The sequence below is a fragment of the Salmo salar genome, chromosome ssa15 (genome assembly GCF_905237065.1).
Source record: "Salmo salar chromosome ssa15, Ssal_v3.1, whole genome shotgun sequence".
NCBI classification, from domain to species: Eukaryota; Metazoa; Chordata; class Actinopteri; order Salmoniformes; family Salmonidae; genus Salmo; species Salmo salar.
In genome coordinates, this window is record NC_059456.1 from 55,388,842 (window position 1) to 55,410,915 (window position 22,074).

Consider the following 22,074-nt stretch of genomic DNA (forward strand, 5'->3'; position numbering starts at 1 on the left):
TATCATCCTGGCCAACGTGCCCTCTCAATACACCTCTGCTGTCTTCAACCAGGATCTCAGCGATCACTGCCTCATTGCCTGTGTCCGTAATGGGTCCGCGGTCAAACAACCACCCCTCATCACTGTCAAACGCTCTCTAAAACACTTCAGCGAGCAGGACTGTGGGCTTGTAGGCCTGTTGCAAGGCCAGACATCACCGGCAACAACGTCGCCTATGGGCACAAACCCACCGTCGCTGGACCAGACAGGACTGGCAAAAAGTGCTCTTCACTGACGAGTTGCGGTTTTGTCTCACCAGGGGTGATGGTCGGATTCGCATTTATCGTTGAAGGAATGAGCGTTACACCGAGGCCTGTACTCTGGAGCGGGATCGATTTGGAGGTGGAGGGTCCGTCATGGTCTGGAGCGGTGTGTCACAGCATCATCGGACTGAGCTTGTTGTTATTGCAGGCAATCTCAACGCTGTGCATTACAGGGAAGACATCCTCCTCCCTCATGTGGCACCCTTCCTGCAGGCTCATCCTGACATGACCCTCCAGCATGACAATGCCACCAGCCATACTGCTCGTTCTGTGTGTGATTTCCTGCAAGACAGGAATGTCAGTGTTCTGCCATGGCCAGCGAAGAGCCCGGATCACAATCCCATTGAGCACGCCTGGGACCTGTTGGATCGGAGGGTGAGGGTTAGGGCCATTCCCCCCAGAAATGTCCAGGAACTTGCAGGTGCCTTAGTGGAAGAGTGGGGTTACATCTCACAGCAAGAACTGGCAAATCTGGTGCAGTCCATGAGGAGGAGATGCACTGCAGTACTTAATGCAGCTGGTGGCCACACTAGATACTGACTGTTACTTTTTTTTTGACCCCCCCTTTGTTTAGGGACACATTATTCCATTTCTGTTAGTCACATGTCTGTGGAACTTGTTCAGTTTATGTCTCAGTTGTTGAATCTTATGTTCATACAGATATTTACACATGTTAAGTTTGCTGAAAATAAACACATTTGACAGTGAGAGAACATTTCTTTTTTTGCTGTTTATATATATATATATATATATATATATATAGGACAAAACACACATCGAGACAAAAGAGACAACATAACAATATATATAAAGGGAGACCTAAGACAACAACATAGCAAGGTAGCAAACATGACAACACAGCATGGCGACGTTGGCTAGCTAATGCCGCGTTCAATTATTAGTCAGAACTAGGAAACTCGGACATTTCCACGTACTAACTGGTTGTAGTTATACACATGGCATGTTCAACGAGTCAGCAATTTGGTAATTTCCAAATATCCTAGTTCCAACTAGTATTTGAACGCAGCATAGAAACCAATTGTGTGTATAAGCGTAATTGGTAGAATCACGTCATCAAGTCAAACGATTGTCTCGCGCCAAACTACGCATGTGCAAATCAAAGGCACTCCTACCATATTAAGTTGTTTTTGACGAAAATAAAAACGTGTCCGTTCATCAATTTCACGAGATTGGAGTAATAACATGTTAAAGTAGGTAAGACATTGGCTCGAATCTAGGTTGTGCCTTTAGATTTCGAGAAAATTAACAACTAAGGAAGATTTGTTCACTGCTCTCATTGACTTCTCAAACCCAAACTCCGGCCGGGTCTGTTTGGTATGTTTCGTAAGCGTTTCCGCTGGGTTTATGCCGCGTTGAGGTACCAGTCGGAACTAGGAAACTCTGACATTTCTGACTTCCTGAATCGATGAACGCGGGACATGGATAGCATCTGAACACCGCATAACGTACGTGGGCGTGGCGTAGTGTTTGGCAGGAGCAGGGAGTCTTTTCTGGATAGCCAGGCAAATACAATCTTGCATTTCTCAGTCTAGTGGGTTCGATCAGTGGTCGGCATTGCAGTAGCTTGCACCTTTTAAGCCACCGAAATAGACTAGACAGTAGAAACCAAACCTGCTTTATTTGATGCTTTAGCAAACACCGTCGGCTTTGTATCATAATGGGTGTGGAAATTGAAACAATATCCCCAGGAGATGGTGAGTTTTTTGCTACATTTTGGCGTCTGTTTAAATTTTGGATTGTTGTGCACTATATGCTTATTCATTTAGCGATTACGAAATTGTGGGAAATGCAGTATTATCATATACTGTGGTAACGTTTTACGGATTTACAGCGGTTGCAAAGTAGTTACAATTTTACTAGGCCTACATACTCCACAACATGTATTTCTCAAGCCTTCGAAATGTTCCTCGCTCTCTCTACTGTCCATGTTATCAGGGATCCTTGGGACGTCCCTACATTTTTAAATTGTTAAGGCTTGGTTAGAGTTTAGGGTAGTAACGTCCCAACCCCGGATTGCACTGACCCTCTCGATCAGCACATTCAGACCAATCTCGATCTAGAACACTCGGCATCTATAGCCAGCCAGCGTTCTTCCCAGACCAGCTCGTTGAATTCCTGCTTTTTGTCGGTAATAATTCTCATTTGAAGTAGGATAGATTATTCCGCTATTATACAGCCAGAAAACAGCCTAGCTACATTTGTGTATGCTTTTAGCTAAAGCAATAAGATGTTACAGCTAATGATTTGATGTGACAACATCAAAACTAATCATGTCCTGGCTAGGACACATCCTATTATTACAATGTCTGCCATACCACCAATACCACAACGGAATACCCCATAGGAAATCACTGCTTTGTGGTAAAGCAAGTTTTTCCCGCTGACACACAACCTACAATACCTGTATACCACACGCTTACACTGAAAAAGTATTGTTCTGCCTTTAATCTGTGGCTACTTGCATCCTCTCTCACCTTTTCCTTCTATAATTTGAGACACATTCCCCACACTCAGATCTTCATGTCTCTGGGACAATAATAACCAATAATAACCAGTTGATTAATACATTAGGATTGAATAGTTTGGAAATAGGTCTACTATACATGGATAAAGGTTAAGCTTTCCTGGCTCAGACATAACAACACCCAGACAGACTTAATCCAGCCAGGCATTGTTAATCTATTGGCTCCTTACTCTATTAGACGGCAGGATATAAAAAGTTGCACACACATGAGGGAGATTAGAGCCTGCCGCGCACACACACACACTACAATCTACCCACTGTTGTTTGTTTTCTTTTCAACAGCAAGGACTTTCCCAAAGAAGGGCCAGATGTGTGTTGTCCATTACACAGGTAAAGAGTGTGTGACAGAGCATCTGGTTGGGGAATGAATGTTTTATTTTTTATTTTTACTAGGTGGGCCATTCTATGTCTCAGGGTCGGCTCCCAGACAACCAGGTCAGACAGGAAACGGGAAGTAAATGTCAACATTCTGTCTTGGTGATTACACGTTTATTACATGTTTATAACGTGTATATGACCTGTGTGTGTGCGTGCGCCAGTTTATGAGCCACTTGTCACTTTGAAGACATGGCTTGAACTCTACAACAAGTAAAGTTTAATAGACTGTTAATGTTTGGTGGTGATACATTTAAAGCTCAACACTTTGTCATTATGTTGAGTGATTGATTGCTTTTTGGTTTATTGTTGCCCAGAAGGCAGTGAGTGAGAGTGGTAGTAATGAAGATGTAGTTCCTGGCCCTGTTCCTTCTGGGTTTAGTTTTTTGCAGGTCAGTGCAGTAGTTTAGAGAGTGAGAGCGATAAAAAGAGAGAGCTAGGGAGAGACATAGCAGCGGGAAGTAGGGGTGCTGATAAATATAAATAATTTTGCCAAAAATATGCTATACATTTTTTGCAGGGCCAATATCTTCATTCAAAGACTCAATCATGGACACTCTTACTGACAGTTGTGGCTGCTTTGTGTGATGTATTGTTGTCTATACCTTCTTGCCCTTTATGCTGTTGTCTGGGACCAATAATGTTTGTACCATGTTTTGTACTGCTACCATGTTTTGTACTGCTACCATGTTGTGTTGCTACCATGATGTTGCCATGTTGCGTTGCTACCATCTTATGTTGTTGTCTTAGGACTCTCTTTATGTAGTGTTGTCTATCTTGTCGTGATGTGTGTTTTGTCCTGTATTTATATATTTCTTTATTTTTAATCCTAGCCCCTGTCCCCGCAGGAGGCCTTTTGCCTTTTGGTAGGCCATCATTGTAAATAAGAATGTGTTCTTAACTGACTTGCCAAGTTAAATAAAGGAAAAATAAACAATTATATTACTCTTGTCTGAACAGGCATACATTGCGTTCAGAAAGTATTCAGACCCCTTCCTTTCTCACACATTTTATTCTAAAATGGCTAAAATATTTTTTTCCCCCTGATCAATCTACACACAATACCCCATAATGACAAAGCGAAAACAGGTTTTTAGACATTTTAGCAAATATATTAAAAATAAAGAACAGATACCTTATTTACATAACTATTCAGACCCTTTGCAATGAGACTCAAAAATTGAGCTCAGGTGCCCAATGTTTCCATTGGTCATCCTTGATGTTTCTACAACTTCATTGGAGTCCAACTGTGGTAAATTCAATTGATTGGACATGATTTGGAAAGGCATACACATGTCTATATAAGGTCCCACAGTTGACAGTGCATGTCAGAGCAAAAATCAAGCAATTAGGTTGAAGGAATTGTCCGTAGAGCTCAGAGACAGGATTGTGTCGAGGCACAGGTCTGGGGAAGGGTACCAAAACATTTATGCAGCATTGAAGGTCCCCAAGAACACAGTGGCCTCCATTCTTAAATGGAAGAAGTTTGGAACCACTAAGACCCTTCCTAGAGCTGGCTGCCCGGCCAAACTGAGCAATCGGGGGAGAAGGGCCTTGGTCAGGGAGGTAACCAAGAACCCGATGGTCACTCTGACAGAGCTCCTCTGTGGAGATGGGAGAACCTTCCAGAAGGACATTCATCTCTGTAGCACTCCATCAATCAGGCTTTTATGTTGGAGTGGCCAGAAGGACACCACTCCTCAGGAAAATGCACATGACAGCCCGCTTGGAGTTTGCCAAAAGGCATTAAAGTCTCTCAGACCATGAGAAACAAGATTCTCTGGTCTGAAGAAACCAAGATTGAACTCTATGGCCTGAATGCCAAGCGTCACGTCTGGAGGAAACCTGGCACCATCCCTACGGTGAAGCATGGTGGTGGCAGCTTCATGCTGTGGGGAAGTTTTTCAGATGCAGGGACTGGGAGACTAGTCAGGATCGAGGGAAAGATGAACGGAGCAAAGTACAGAGAGATCCTTGATTAAAACCTGCTCAGGACCTCAGGACCAATGACCCTGAGCACACAGCCAAGACAACGCAGGAGTGGCTTCAGGACAAGTCTCTGAATGTCCTTGAGTGGCCCAGCCAGAGCCCGGACATGAACCCGATCGAACATCTCTGGAGTGACCTGAAAATAGCTGTGCAGTGACACTCCCCATCGAACCTGACAGAGCTTGAGAGGGTCTGCAGAGAAGAATGGGAGAAACTCCCAAAATACAGGTGTGCCAGGCTTGTAGCGTCATACCCAAGACGACTCGAGGCTGTAATTGCTGCAAATGGTGCTTCAACAAAGTACTGAGTAAAGGATCTGAATACTTATGTAAATGTGTTATTAAAGTTTTTTTTTTTTAAATACATTTGCAAAAATGTCTAAAAACCTGTTTTTCCTTTGTCATTACAGGGTATTGTATGTAGATTGATGAGTAAAAAAAATATTTAATCTATTTTAGAATAAGGCTATAACGTAACAAAATGTGGAAAAAGTCAAGGGGTCTGAATACTTTCCGAATGCACTGTAAATAAAATAATTCGAAATACTACACCAGAGAGCAGCTACAGAGGATCAATAGCTTCTAAAAAATAGCTATGGATTAAGTTTTATCACAAATACTTACAGTCGGGAAGCCCGCAATTTGGGCAACACGTGCCAAATATAGAACAGCATGTTGAGTTGCGGCCATAGATGTAATCCATAGAAGGACTTTGGAACCTCTAACCCTGCCACTTTGACTGTTAAACTAATGGGAACACTAGCAATAGCTGCCAGTCCTGACTGGAATGGGAACTGCCTTCTATGGATTATATTTCTATGGTTGGTTGCAGCTGTCAGTTTGCCTTTCACAAATGTCTAAATACAATCGTGAGAAAAACATTAGGCCAACTGTTTGAAAAGCAAAGGCCTACTGCTGAGAAGAAAAGACTAATCTTTCCGTAGAACCTAACACACTTTTGAGCGATTCTTGAGATATCGGCACGAGCGCATCTGCCATCACCGGTGAGTAGCCTATGCTTCGTCTTCTTAATTTGGTGAGTCAGTTTCATTGGAAAGTGTGTTTCGTAGCCTCTCTCTCTCTCTCTCTCTCTCTCTCTCTCTCTCTCTCTCTCTCTCTCTCTCTCTCTCTCTCTTATTTATATATAGATATATATATAGATAGATATAGATATATATATATATATATATATAGATATAGATATATAGATATATATAGATATAGATATAGATATATATATAGATATCAGGGTCTCCGTTTGGTGCCGGACAAGTGACTGGGAAGATTAATTTACTGGTGCTCCATATGCATTGGGTACTTAACAAATTAGGGCGTCCACCCAGTTTACATACTGTACATTATTTACAACTAGGTAGAGTGAGCATAGAGCTACACTATATATACAAAAGTATGTGGACATGCCTTCATATTAGTGGATTCGGCTATTTCAGCCACACCCTTTGCTGACAGGTGTATAAAATCGATGACACAGCCATACAATCTCCATAGACAAACATTGGCAGTAGAATGGCCTTACTGAAGAGCTCAGTGACTTTCAACGTGGCACCGTGATAGGATGCCACCTTTCCAACAGGTCAGTTCGTCAAATTTCTGCCCTACTAGAGCTGCCCGGTCAACTGTAAGTGCCACATTATTTTGAAGTGGAAACAATGGCTCAGCCGCGAAGTGGTAGGCCACACAAGCTTACAGAACGTTACCGCTGAAGCGCATAGCATTTAAAAAATTGTCTGTCCTCGGTTGCAACACTCACTACTGAGTTCCTAACTGCCTCTGGAAGCAACGTCAGCACAAGAACTGTTCATCGGGAGATTAATGAAATGGGTTTCGATGGGCGAGCAGCTGCACACAAGTCTAAGATCACCATGCGCAATGCCAAGCGTCGCTTGGAGTGGTGTAAAGCTTGCCGACATTGGTCTCTGGAGCAGTGGAAACGCGTTATCTGGAGTGATGAATCACGCTTTACCATCTGGCAGTTAGGACAGATAAATCTGGGTTTGGCGGATGCCAGGAGAAGGCTACCTGCCCGAATGCATAGTGCCAACTGTAAAGTTTTTTTGGAGGAAGAATAATGGTCTGGGGCTGTTTTTCATGGTTTGGACTAGGCCCCTTCGTTCCAGTGACGGGAAATCTTAACGCTACAGCATACAATGACATTCTAGATGATTCTGTGCTTCCAACTTTGTGGCAACAGTTTGGGGAAGGCCCTTTCCTGTTTCAACATGACAATACTCCTTTGCATGAAGCGAGGTCCATATAGAAGTGGTTTGTCGAGGTCAGTGTGGAAGAACTTGATTGGCCTGCACAGAGCCCTGACCTCAACCCCATCAAACACTCCGACCGCGAGCCAGGCATAATCGCCCAACATCAGTGCCCGACCTCACTAATACTCTTGTGGCTGAATGGAAGCAAGTCCCTGCAGCAATGTTCCAACATCTAGTGGAAAGCCTTCCCAGAAGAGTGGAGGCTGTTATATCAGTAAAGGGGGGTCCAACTCCATATTAATGCCATTGATTTTGGAATGAGAGGTTCGACAAGCAGGTGTCCACATACTTTTGGTCATGTAGTGTATAAGAGAATGAGCAAATATAAATTGCCTTTAGAAAGTATTCAGACCCCTGGACTGATTCAACATTTTGCTACAGGCTGAATTCCAAATGGATTAAATAAATAAAACATCTCACCTCTCTACACATAATACCCCATAATGACAATGTGAAAACATGATTTTAGAAACTTTAGCAAATTTATTGAAAATGAAATATCTCATTTACATAAGTATTCACTTCCCTGAGTCAATACATGTTAGAATCACCTTTGGCAGCTGTGAGTCTTTCTGGGTAAGAGCTTTGCACACCTGGAATATGCAATATTTCCACATCTTTTTAAATTCTTCAAGCTCTGTCGAGTTGGTTGTTGATCATTGCTAGACAGCCATTTTCTAGTCTTGCCATATATTTTAAAGTCAATTTAAGTCAAAACTGTGACTAGGCCACTCGAACATTCAATGTCGTCTTGGTAAGCAACTCCAGTGTATATTTGGCCTTTGGTGTCCTTCTTAAAGGTGAATTTGTCTCCCAGTGTCTGTTGGAAAGCAGACTGAACCAGGTTTTTCTCTAGGATTTTTCCTGTGCTTAGCTTTATTACATTTATTTTTATCCTAAAACACTCCCTAATCCTTGCCGATGATAAGCATTCCCATATCATGATGCAGCCACCACCATGCTTGAAAATATGAAGTGTGGTACTCAATGATGTGTTGTGTTGGATTTACCCCAAACATAACGCTTTGTATTCAGGACATAAAGTTAATTTCTTTGTCACATTTTTTGCAGTTTTACTTTCATGCCTTATTGCAAACAGGATGCATGTTTTGGAATATTTTTATTCTATACAGGCTTCCTTTTCACTCTGTCATTTAGGTTAGTATTGTGGAGTAACTACAATTTTGTTGATCCATCCCTAGTTTTCTCCTATCACAGCCATTCAACTCTGTAACATAAATTATGTTGAGAGAGAGCTCCTGATTTATTTCCCCTTCTGGTTTTTAAAATGAGATAAACACTCAAATCTAAAAAGAATTGAAGACAACAAATAATAAACAACAAATATTTTCAATCAGAATATGAAGAAAAAAAATTCACAGGGCTAACTAGCTACACAACAAAAATCTAGCCAGCAAGCCAGAAAAATCAAGCTAGAACAAACCTAGCAAGGGGAGTTAATACAACTACATTAAGCGACCAAACTGAGTAAGCCAGAAAGGAGCATGGACTCTACACATATCAAGAATTTCTTTTGAAATTCACTCTTTTTGCTGGTTTTTGAGCTGTTAGAGCTAGCTAGCAGCAGACAAACAAAAATGGTTTTCCATTCTAGAGTGGGAGATTAGTAGGGTTGGGCGGTATCCAGATTTTCATATCATCATACCGTCTTTCTCTCACCCCGGGATTTACGGTATTACCGGTTTAGTACACAAGGGGCACCCAAAAATTGCTTGGGGGCTGCTAGCTAAATATGCTAACGAACGCAAACGAAAATAAATGAATTGCAAAGACAGGCAATCCAGCTCAAAGTTATACATCTATATGAGCTACCGAAATGTCATTTTTTTGTGAGTTTGGACATTCACAAACTAATGTGAACGAGAGACGTGTAAATGATACAAGTTTGACACACAGTTTTGACATTACTGGCTTCCAGCAGCATGCTGTGTCTGTCTGGAGTCGCTAGGGCAATGGGCCTGCCTGCTCTGCTCAGAGAAGATTAAGGGGGAGCAGACGGGCTGAGATTGGAGAGGATAAAAAAATGCAAGGAAATCAAGATAGGCAGCTGTACAAATAACTCATCCAAAGGGCTTTGGCTTCTCAAACACAGCAGAACGCTAACACAATATGATGCCCTGTTTCCTTATTAATTCAGCCACTTACTTAGATAGCAAGTTAAACTTGGGGGTCTTGTTTACTCAGAATTCTGCATTTTTCACGCAGGAAAAACATACCTTGCTGCGTTTTGTAAATGCAGATCTAAAATGCTTCGTATTGTAATTTCTGCTCGGCATCAGACTAATTTTGTGCTTCAGTTGCACTTCTAAACTCGGATGAGAATTCAGGAACGGGCATTCTATCAGCAGATAGCGCTCTGATGGATGTGTTGCTACTTTTCTCCTTTACTTTTCTCGGTGTAGCTAGTCTATTTTTCAGCAGGTAAAATACAAGATTACCATTAAGCAAAATTTTTGAATGTAGCCAGCTACATTTCCTATGATAGGCCTAAACATTAGAGATATGATGGCCATGCATCGTTTTTTGGGCCAGTAACCCCGAAGACGTGGATGTTGATTAAGGCAGCCCTCCGCACCTCTCTGATTCAGAGGGGTTGGGTTAAATGTGGAAGACACATTTCAGTTGAATTCATTGTTGTACATCTGACTAGCTATCCATTTCTCCTTTTTCATTGTAAGCTCATTTACTTTTGTGGCTGCCAGACACATAGTGTTGCATTTCTGTTGTTGTGATGAAAATTAAGATTTTTTTTCTGCCGAATGTGTTGCACTAGTGTATTTTCTGTAAAGGTAAAGTATAGTTGTACATGCCTGATCACTCTATTGAAGAAAAAAACACTTTACTTTCAATATAAAATGCAACCCCCTGTCAAGACAGCTGGATTCAGCTGCTTCTGCTTTCTCTCGTTGTGCAATTTACAAACAAATGTGACTGGCTCAACTGTTCTGGGGAACTACGTAACATTCTCCAAAGAAGGTGTAAATTTGGCCGTTTGGAAAAATATACTTTTTTTTAGAATTGTTTTTCAAATGAAACGTATTTATTTTTTATTTATTTTTTACAAATTAAACTTTTTTTTAAATTCTTTTTTTCTTTTTTACAAATTAGCCTCCTTGGCTAATCCTAAAGAAACATAAGAGCAAACCAAAAAGAATAGATAATAAAAAATGTTTTGATAATGATTGCAGAAATCTAAAGGAAGTAATTGAGAAATATATCTAATCATAAACAGAGATCCAGACAACAAAAATATACGCCTTCATTATGGGGAAGCTCTGAAGCAATACAAACACACCCTAAGAACAAAGAAGGAACAGCACATTATAAATCTGATGGATATAATTGAGGAATCCATAGAATCAAACCACTTCTGGGATAATTTGAATTAATTAAACAAACCACATGATTAAATTGGCTATCCAAAATGGTGATATGTGGAGAAATACTTTGCAAACCTCTACAGCAATATAACAAAGAGCCCGGAACAAAAGGATATACAAGACATTATAAATCCTTGAATCAGTGGTCAAAGACGATCAGAATCCTGTGGATATCCCAATTACAGAACAAGAATTATTGAAAAAACGATGTACTCCACAACCCAAAAAGGCCTGTGGTGGCGATTGGTATTTTAAATGATCAATTATACAGACCAACATTATCCTCACTGCAGGTATTTTCCCCGATATTTGGAACCAAGGATTGATCACACCAATCTATAAAAATGTACTAAATTTTAATTTTAAATATTTTTTTATTTCACCTTTATTTAACCAGGTAGGCAAGTTGAGAACAAGTTCTCATTTACAACTGAGACTTGGCCAAGATAAAGCAAAGCAGTTTGACACATATAACAACACAGAGTTACAGATGGAGTAAAACAAAACATACAGTCAATAATACAGTAGAAAAATAAGTCTATATACAATGTGAGCAAATGAGGTGAGATAAGGGAGGTAAAGGCAATAAATAGGCCATGGTGGCAAAGTAAATACAATATAGCAATTAAAACACTAGAATGGTAGATTTGACAGTAGATGAGTGTGCAAAGTAGAAATACTGGGGTGCAAAGAAGCAAAATAAATAAATACAGTAGTGGAAGAGGTAGTTGTTTGGGCTATTTATAGATGGGCTAGTGAGATATACCTGCTGGAACGTGTGCTACGGGTGGGTGCAGCTATGGTGACCAGCGAGCAGAGATAAGGCGGGACTTTACCTAGCAGGGTCTTGTAGATGACCTGGAGCCAGTGGATTTGGCGACGAGTATGAAGCGAGGGCCAGCCAACGAGAGCATACAGGTCGCAGTGGTGGGTAGTATATGGGGCTTTGGTGACAAAACGGATGGCACTGTGATAGACTGCATCCAGTTTGAGTAGGGTGTTGGAGGCTATTTTGTAAATAACATCGCCAAAGTCGAGGATCTGTAAGATGGTCAGCTTTACGAGGGTTTGAGGGTATGTTTGGCAGCATGAGTGAAGGATGCTTTGTTGCGAAATAGGAAGCCAATTCTAGATTTAACTTTAGATTGGAGATGTTTTATGTGAGTCTGGAAGGAGAGTTTACAGTCTAACCAGACACCTAGGTATTTGTAGTTAAAATAAAATAAAATAAAAAAAGTAAAATTGACCCACATAATTAGAGGAATTTGCATTAACAGAAACTTGGGGAAAATTCTCTGCAGTATCATAAATTGCAGACTACTTCATTTCCTTGATGAACACAACGTCCTGAGCAGAAGCCAGATTGGATTTTTACAGAATTACTGCATAATAGACCACATTTATAGCCTCAACTCTAATTGACAAACAAGTCAACCAAAACAAAGGCATAATCTACTGATGTTTTGTAGACTTCAAAAAATCATTTGATTAAATTTGACACAAATATATATTTTTATAAACTAAATAAAAGTGGCATTGGAGGGAAAAGATATGGCGTTATTAAATCAATATACACTAAAAAACAAATTTGCGGTTAAAATTGGCAACAAGCACACATACTTATTTTCTCAGGGATGTGGAGTGAAACAGGGCTGCTCAATTAGTCCAACACTTTTTAACGTCTACATGAATGAATTGGCAAAAACATTAGAAGAACGTGCAGCACCTGGCCTCACCCTACACAACACAAAAATCAAGTGGCTGCTATATGCAGATGACCTGGTGCTGCTGTCTCCTACTAAAGTGGAGTTAACCCCAGCACCTAGATTATCTGCACAGGTTCTGTCAGAATTGGGCTCTCTCCAAAAAAAAAACTGAATATAAAAGAGGTCCGGAAATCAGGATCACAAATATAAATTCTATTTTGACACAGTAGTATTACAACACACCAACAACTACATGTATCTAGGACTAAATATCAGCAACACAGATAGCTTTCGTATGGCTGTGAACGAGCATAGAGACAAAGCAAGAAGAATTAAAGGAACATTCAAATTTAAATTAGAATCTGGCTCAAAATGTTCCAGTCAGTTATAGAAGCAATTCCTCTATATGGCAGTGAAGTATGGGGTCCACTCTCTAATAATGAATTTACCAAATGGGGACAAACATCCAATGCAAATTTTTTTATTGCAAGTACAAAAAAAACTCAAAATATTGCATGTAGAGTAGAATTGGGCCAATACCCCCAACTTATTCGAATTGAAAAAAAAGAGACATCAAATTTTACAACCATCTCAAAACAAGCGACCCTGAAACATTTTATCACACAGCCCTACAATGTCAAGAGGTGAAACAAGAGAAGAGTCCCCTCAGCCAGCTGGTTCTGAGGCTCAGTTCACTAACCCAAACTAACCCCATAGAGCCTCAGTACAGAACTCAGAAAGTCTGGCCCAACCAAATTATCACAAAGCAAAGATAAAAATAAATAAATTATTGGAAAGACACCTAAAAATAATGGAAATCAATGCTATTTGGCTATAAACATACAGTACATGGTGGCAGACTATCTGACCGCTGTGACTGGTAGAAAACTGAGGAAAACACTAACTAGGTACAGACTCTGTGAGCATTTTGGCTATAGAAACAGGTCATCACAGGCAAACCTGGCTACCCAGAGAAGACAGGCTGTGCACACCCTGCCCCCGGGGAGAGGTAGAGACAGAGCTGTGTTTCCTATTATACCAGCGTTTCCCAAACTTGGTCCTCGGGACCCCAAGGGGTGCATGTTTTGGTTTTTGCCCGAGCACTACATAGCTGTAGTGTAGTGTTTGGGCAAAAAACTAAATGTGCACCCCTTGGGATCCTGAGGATTGAGTTTGGGAAACGCTGTTTACACTGTGACAAATACTCAGACCTAAGAAAATCTTTCTTTCCCAAAATTATCATTCAGTACAAAGAATTTGAAACTATGAAAGATTAAGAAATATATATATATATAGATGAGAGACAGAATGCAGACTTTGCTTTCGTGCTCCAGTAATAGGGTCAACTCCCCTGCAGACAACACAGCTGCACCGCAGGCCTTTATATAGACCACTGCAGGAGACCAGGCATGAGCACAGCAGTATCTCTCTCAGTCTATCTCCGTCTCTATCTATCTCGGTCGCTCTCGTTCTCTCCTTATAGCCGCAGGAAGATGTTTTGAGTTGGTGGTGCATTGCATTCATCTACACTGAATGTACAAAACATTAGGATAACCTACTTAATATTGAGTTGCACCCCCTTTTGCCCTCAGAACAGCATTTATTCGTCGGGCATGGACTCTACAAGGTGTCGAAAGTGTTCCACATGGATGTTGGCCCATGTTGACTACAATGCTTCACACAGTTGTATCAAGTTGGCTGGATGTCCTTTGGGTGGTGGACCATTCTTGATACACATGGGAAACTGTTGAGCATGAAAAACCCAGCAGCGTTGCAGTTCTTGACACACTCAAACTGATGCGCCTGGCACTTAAATATTTTGCCTTGCCCGTTCACCCTCTAGATGGCACACATACACAATCCATGTCTCAGTTGTCTCAAGTCTTAAAAATCCTTCTTTAAACGGTCTCCTCCCCTTCGTCTACACTGATGGAAGTGGATGGAAGGTGACATCAATAAGGGATCTTATCTTTCACCTGGATTCACCTGGTCTGTCTATATCATGGAAAGAGCAGGTATTCCTAATGTTTTGTACACTCTGTGTAGAATCCTCTTGCAGCTGCTTCCCACACACACAACCTTACCCCCTGTCACTCAAGCAGCACAGTTCCTCCTCCCCACTTTTAAATGTATTATAAGTTTGCATGCTGTTCTGTTAGGTCAAATGCAGTCAGATTGTTCAAAACAAGAACCATGCTGCTTTACACTTTGCTTCTAAATCTAAATAATTATATTACAAAGATTCCCAAAAGTTCACCCAAGTGTTTTGATTTATATATCGCAAGTCAAATTGCAATATTTCGTTAAAAAAAAATGCTATTTAAATGTTCTGCCCATATCGTGCAGCCCTAGTGCACCGCCACCCCAACTGACTCTGACTGTTGAACGTCAGATGAGGAAGAATGTTTAGGCCTGCTCCTATAATCTAACAATATAATGCTTCTCTTTATAAATAATATTTGGATAGAAAAATTGCGAATTAGCCTTCTGGCAGCCGGTTCAGGCCACTCATGACCAAAACCACCTGAAAAGTTTCTTCCCCCGGGCTGTGGCTCTCACCAGCTGGCTATCTGGCCCATAGAGACTAAAGGGCTATGCACTTTATGGTGCACAAGCCATCTCTGAACTTTGTACACAAAATAACTGTACTAAACTGCATTTGCACTCTGTTCATCTCTCTGCATTTTAGATATATTCATACTGATACTGTACATTTGCACATCAACTGCCGGCAGGCAGTAGGTGAGTAATGGGCAAGAGGCCATGTTATCCATCAGGGCCCAGCCCTCATTGATTTTGTATTTTGATTTGACACAGCCCAGCAGGAGTTGGGATTGCCTTCCAGACAGGGAGATTGAACAGAATACTGATCAGAGTGAGAACCATAGTGCAGTACGGTTAAATATAACTCACAGATAGTAGTCCTAGCCTTTCTCTCCACACCTTCACTTATTCCTCTGAACACTTTAAAGCCTTGTGTATAATTATTCTAATTATATTTTCCTTACTGCACGGATGGTATGGTCCTACTAAACCCCCCTACAGTACTGTAGTGTATTAGCCAACTCAATCAAAGTAGATAAAACAACTTACTAAGAGCACGGCTGAATGCCACACTCTGACTCCCAGCGGTGCTTCTTTCTCATGTATTTTAATGATTAGGCCTATTGAGACGAGGTGCTATGGAAGGAAATAGCAGCAGAGACTGTGCTAATTAATACTACAGTATAGCAACATGCTGCTCACACCATGACATTAAAGCCGCAGGTCTATATCGGAGCTGTCTTAATTCGTGTAACACCATTAAGTGACAAGGATACTGATGTATGAACAACGAAGCACGAACATATATTTTCCCGCCGACATATAAAGATGAGCGTGGCCAGCGGGCGAAGATCACCTGCACGCCGGATGTGGCCTATGGAGCCACAGGTCACCCCGGCGTCATCCCCCCCAAACTGTCTTCCAAAGATAATTTGTAAAAATCCAAATAACTTCACAGATCTTCATTGTAAAGGGTTTAAACACTGTTTCCCATGCTTGTTCAATGAACCATAAACAATTAATGAACATGCACCCGTGGAACGGTCGTTAAGACACTAACAGCTTACAGACGGTAGGCAATTAAGGTCACAGTTATGAAAACTTAGGACACTAAAGAGGCCTTTCTACTGACTGAAAAACACCAGAAGAAAGATGCCCAGGGTCCCTGCTCATCTGCGTAAACATGCCTTAGGCATGCTACAAGGAGGCATGAGGACTGCAGATGTGGCCAGGGCAATAAATTGCAATGTCCGTACTATGAGACGCCTAAGACAGCGCTACAGGGAGACAGGATGGACAGCTGATCGTCCTTGCAGTAGCAGACCACGTGTAACAACACCTACACTGGATCGGTACATCCGAACATCACACCTGTGGGACAGGTACAGGATGGCAACAACAACTGCTCGAGTTACACCAATCCCTCCATCAGTGCTCAGACTGTCCGCAATAGGCTGAGAGAGGCTGGACTGAGGGCTTGTAGGCCTGTTGTAAGGCAGGTCCTCACCAGAAATCACCGGCAACAATGTCACCTATGGGCACAAACCCACCGTCGCTGGACCAGACAGGACTGGCAAAAAGTGCTCTTCACTGACGAGTCGCGGTTTTGTCTCACCAGGGTTGATGGTCGGATTCACGTTTATCATCGAAGGAATGAGCTGTAACGCACAGCGTTGAGATTGCCTGCAATGACAACAAGCTCAGTCCGATGATGCTGTGACACACCGCCCCAGACCATGATGGACCCTCCACCTCCAAATCAAAGTAGGACCATCGATTTGGAGGTGGAGGGTCCATCATGGTCTGGGGCGGTGTGTCACAGCATCATCGGACTGAGCTTGTTGTCATTGCAGGCAATCTCAACGCTGTGCGTTACAGGGAAGACATCCTCCCTTATGTGGTACCCTTCCTGCAGGCTCATCCTGACATGACCCTCCAGCATGACAATGCCACCAGCCATACTGCTCGTTCTGTGCGTGATTTCCTGCAAGACAGGAATGTCAGTGTTCCGCCATGGCCAGCGAAGAGCCCCCCAGAAATGTCCGGGAACTTGTAGGTGCCTTGGTGGAAGAGTGGGGTAACATCTCACAGCAAGAACTGGCAAATCTGGTGCAGTCCATGAGGAGGGGATGCACTGCAGTACTTAATGCAACTGGTGGCCACACCAGATACTGATTGTTACTTTTGATTTTGACCCCCCCTTTGTTCAGGGACACATTATTCAATTTCTTTTAGTCACATGTCTGTGGAACTTGTACAGTTTATGTCTCAGTTGTTGAATCTTGTTATGTTCATACAAATATTTACACATGTTAAGTTTGCTGAAAATAAACGCAGTTGACAGTGAGAGGACATTTCTTTTTTTGCTGAGTTTACTTGTTCGCAGCCCCATGATGTGCCAACATGTCTATAAAAGCATGTTGCAGACAGATAGCGTACGTGTGCTATCTCCTTACATCTCTGGGCCCCAGGGGACGAGAGGCTTGTCTGTGTGACGTGTGGTCTGAGACCCAGATACAGAAAACAGAGTATAAATAGCCTAACTGGATAGCCTGAGACTGAGCCCCTCTGAGATCCCACACTACTCAAGAGGGTCGTAGGGCCAAAATTGATATGGTGCCCTATTCTCTATATAGTGCACTACATTTAGCCAGAACCCTATGTGGCAACCATGTGTGGCTCTGGCCTAAAGTATAGGGCACTATATGGGGAATAGGGTGCCATTTTGGGCACACATGGGTCTTCCCTGGGTATTTCAACCCCCAACCCAAGCAGAGAACCAGGGATTTAGCCGGCCCAGTTTGTCATGCTTTCTACACAGTCTACTAGTCACTCATCGCCTGCCTGATATCCAAGAGGGCCTGTTTTATTTTCATACGACCCCACCCTGACTCAAGAGGAGGTGGGCTCGCTGCATTTTGTTGCAGGAAGATAAATTATTGGACTGGCTATATTTTCTTAAAAGTGAAACAGATTGGGAATATTATGTAGAGTTTGTCAGATAGGGTGGGCTTTACTTTCCAAGCTGCTTATATACACTGAATATACAAAACATTAAGAACACCTGCTCTTTCCATGACAGACTGACCAGGTGAAAGCTATGATCCCTTATTGATGTCACTTGTTAAATCCACTTCAATCAGTTTAGATGAAGGGGAGGAGACAGGTTAAAGAAGGATTTTATATCATTGAGACAGTTAAGACATGGATTGTGTGTGTGTGCCATTCAGAAGGTGAATGGGCAAGACAAAAGATTTAAGTGCCTTTGAACGGGGTATGGTAGGATGTGCCAGGCGCGCCGGTTTGTGTCAAGAACTGCAATGCTGCTGGGCTTTTCACACTCAACAGTTTCCTGTGTGTATCAAGAATGGGGTGCAACTCAATATTAGGAAGGTGCTCTTAATGTTTGGTCTACTGACAGACATAGGTTAAGTTGTGTTTTTGAAACAGCCAACTTTTCACCTATTCAGCGAAGGAGTCTTAATAATTTAATTGTAAGAACCACTTTACTTTGTAACTGGCCATATCATTTCTGCTTGGGAGAAAACAGGACCTATATTGCATTAATGATGGGGTAAAAAAATAGATAGTTACATTACAGGATATTATTTTTGACGATATGTCATATTGTTTTGACAATATTATTTTTTGTTCTAGTTTCCTTTACCTGCACCAAAACTTCAGTGTTTTTCCTTCATAGCTTGTTCTCCATCTTCTTTTCAATAGGGAGCCAATTTGTTTCCAACAGTTTTATTTCCATGACTGATCAAAACAAATGTTCATGTGGCGCTCGCAGCAGACATATGGTGAGCAATATGTTTGGAACATCGAATGGCAATAAAATCACAGTATCGAATCGCAATACATACAGAATTATGAGAATCGCAATACATATCGTATTGTGATAAATCATATAGTGAGGTCCCTAGCAATTCCCAGCCTGCATACGAAATAAACATCCTAGCCCTGTTTCACTGTGTTTAAATAAATATATATGTGACCTAATGTTTCCATCTTCAGGAGCACCTTACTGTGCCTGTAACCAGTCTGGCCAGGGGAGAGACAGTATTAACAGATGGTAATCACTGTGTGGTCTGTGGACCCGTCGGCTCCAGGCTTGGACCTCTGCCCAGTGACCCCACAGGCAGGGATTCTTGGAAGCTTGCGGTCCTACTAAGTTTAGGGGGAGTGAAAGAGGAGAAGCAGCCAGTACTGTACAAGACTCGCATCTCTTTGGGTAAACCGTCTCCTGACTGACTGATAGTTTTATTGCCAACTATTTACGCTGCTGTTATGTCTGTCTAATGTGATGGTGGCAGAAATGAATCATGTTATTTTACTAAAACTTGGAAACGATGGTAAACGCACATTAGCGATCATTTTTTTGTTTGCTGTGACATTTAATACCGTGGGACAGGTGAGATTGGATTGGTCCAACCATGGCTGCTTCTGGAACAGTCTAGTCTGCCCTTCTGCAGGGGTTATTAAAGTCCCATATGTCCTCTTAATGTTGACATCAACATTTCTTCAATTTACTGTAGGGCCTGGAAAAATCCTATATTTATCATGACTGTATTTCTAATGGTCTTATTTCTGCAAGCGCAAATAGGCACATTCTCACATGGCTTCAGCCACATTGCCCTGGATTATTATCATTAGGATTTTGTCTCAGTAATACTCGTGTCAGTATTCTACCACGGCCTGTGAAAGGTAAAATGGTTATTCTTCACGCACAGTGTCTCTGTCTCAGTTTTTCTGGACCTAACGTTCTTAGCATGCCTGAATGAACAGATTTTCATGTACACATTCATTGTTGTGCCACTACTGTTTCTCCCTGTCTGTCTATCTGTCTGTTTCCCCTGTGGTCTAGATGCAGGCTAGACATGGCCTAGTTAACCGTCAGAGATAATCCAGAGAAAGAATTAGGCCACTGCCTCATATTTCACATTCCATTTGTTCATTTGGATCATTGAAACGAGCCCAGGACCTGGATAAGGAAGCCCAGTGGAATTACTCCTGTTTTAGTGCCAGCCCTGTTATCAGAATCCGCCTTTCCCGAAGCCTTTGATGTTGGAATTTGGAATGCTATGATTCCGAGGCATTCAAGACAGTATTTCTTGCAGCAGAGGTGAAGGATTTCCTGACCTCATGCAAAACAGTGCTCTGTTTTGTTTTAGTTTGTTTTGAGGGGAAAAGTTTGAATGACTGGAATGGAATTGATCTGTGTGGAAAATATAGTTGTGTAGGCCTTGTTTTGTGTTCAAATGATTCCACAAGCACACTCGTGAACACAGTAGTACTCATATAAAGCAGAATACATGCATAAACAAGAACTTTCAAACACCTACCTGAACCTAGGAAGATCATTGAGTTAAGTGTTCGTGTGATTTCTCTGCCAGGTATGCTGCAGAATGGGAAGAAGTTTGACTCTTCTCGAGACAGAAACAAGCCCTTCAAGTTCAAGATCGGGCGACAGGAAGTCATCAAGGGCTGGGAGGAAGGAATCGCACAGGTGAGATGGCATTGTCTTACAGCAGATAGTGCCACTCCATCTCTGTGCTCATGATATTTTATGTTAATATTGCAACACATGATAAGCAAGTGTTGACAATTCCTCTACCTGTTGTCTTCCTCCCTCTGTCTCCCCCAGATGAGCGTGGGCCAGCGGGCGAAGATCACCTGCACGCCGGATATGGCCTATGGAGCCACAGGTCACCCCGGTGTCATCCCCCCCAACGCCACCCTCATCTTCGATGTTGAGCTCCTTAAGCTGGAGTGAGTGACCCCTCTCTGGGGTCAGGGGTGAATGGTCAACTGGGGCCTAAAAGGTCACTCACTACCTTCCCTTTGAGGGGGTAACACTGCTCCATACCATTGACCAACGCTCCTTTGATTTTTAGCATCTTCAACTTCTCAACAGTTAAAGGATCTACTGCTTTGTTGCCAACTTTGTGTCATTGTAGATGGATGCTGTCTGCCGCTAAACTGATTTTAGACTTTTTACACACTGATGATACCATAATTTGGCTTCCTCTTTGTTTTAATGTTTTTAATGTCCATGAGCATTGTTTTTATTTTTCAAAATGTTTCCCTTTCATTTTAGGTTGTACATTTTCTTGAATCTGTGTATGACAAAGAAACATCCCATGAATGCCGTAATATATTACAATGGAAAGTCACTGCCTTACTGTTTTTCAAAGCTCAAATAAGGTGTAACAGTACAACACTCTGTATCTCAGGGTTCCTCTACTCCGGTCGGGAGAGCTACTGGGTATGGCTTTTGTTCCAGCCCAGTACGAATGCAGATTGAAGGTGTGTTAGTGCTGGTCTGGATCAAAAGCCTACACACTCCAGTAGCTCTCCAGGACCAGAGTTGGAGAACCTTGTCGTATCTTGACTGGGCATTACCAACCACTGTCTGCATTGCCACTTTTGATAAAGGTCTGTCCAGCTGAACGCTTTAATGGTCAGGAGCTTTCCTGACCATGAGACCTCCCTAAGTAACAGAACTTAACACTCTAAAACTAGGGCTACAACTAGGGCCTGCAATTGTTCCTGGTCAGGTCACATGGTGATGAAAAACCCCTGCCCTGCATAAGGATAACTGATGTTTCTGTGTTTTAGTACATTTTGTATCCCTGGTAAACATTTACCGCAAAAATGCCACATATGAAGAAATGAAGGACATCAGAAACCCAAATCCACTGTACAGTACTACTCTTAAAACCTATGAATACTATGACAGTTTAATCAAGCAACTCTTAATAAAAATGGTGAGAACTGTATTTATTGAAAATCTGTAAACTTGAGTTGTGTGTGTTGAAGATCGAGAGCTGAATAGATTAGATTAATACTATTCAGACAATATTCAAACTCCCCTTCGCAAATAAGCATTTCAAACGTTTCAATCCAACTAGGAGAAAAAATTGCG

General features: G+C 41.9%; 1 protein-coding gene across 2 annotated transcripts; it reads left to right on the plus strand.

The window, feature by feature from the left end:
* The first annotated feature begins 1,884 nt into the window (after nt 1-1,884).
* LOC100194583 (FK506 binding protein 1b) lies at nt 1,885-21,928 on the plus strand. 2 transcript variants are annotated; one of them, NM_001139669.1, is given in 4 exon segments: nt 1,885-2,017; nt 3,130-3,177; nt 20,543-20,655; nt 20,794-21,322. In NM_001139669.1, coding segments are annotated over 4 exon segments (327 nt in total). In that variant the 5' UTR covers nt 1,885-1,980; the 3' UTR covers nt 20,923-21,322.
* Nucleotides 21,929-22,074: the final 146 nt, after the last annotated feature.

What these genes read in the sequence shown, in the direction of transcription:
- LOC100194583 (XM_045695165.1), top strand. Translation starts at nt 20,545, where the DNA reads ATGCTGCAGAATGGGAAGAAGTTTGACTCTTCTCGAGACAGAAACAAG. An exon ending in GGGAGGAAGGAATCGCACAG is followed by an intron (nt 20,656 to 20,793) that starts GTGAGATGGCAT and finishes TGTCTCCCCCAG; the next exon opens with ATGAGCGTGGGCCAGCGGGC.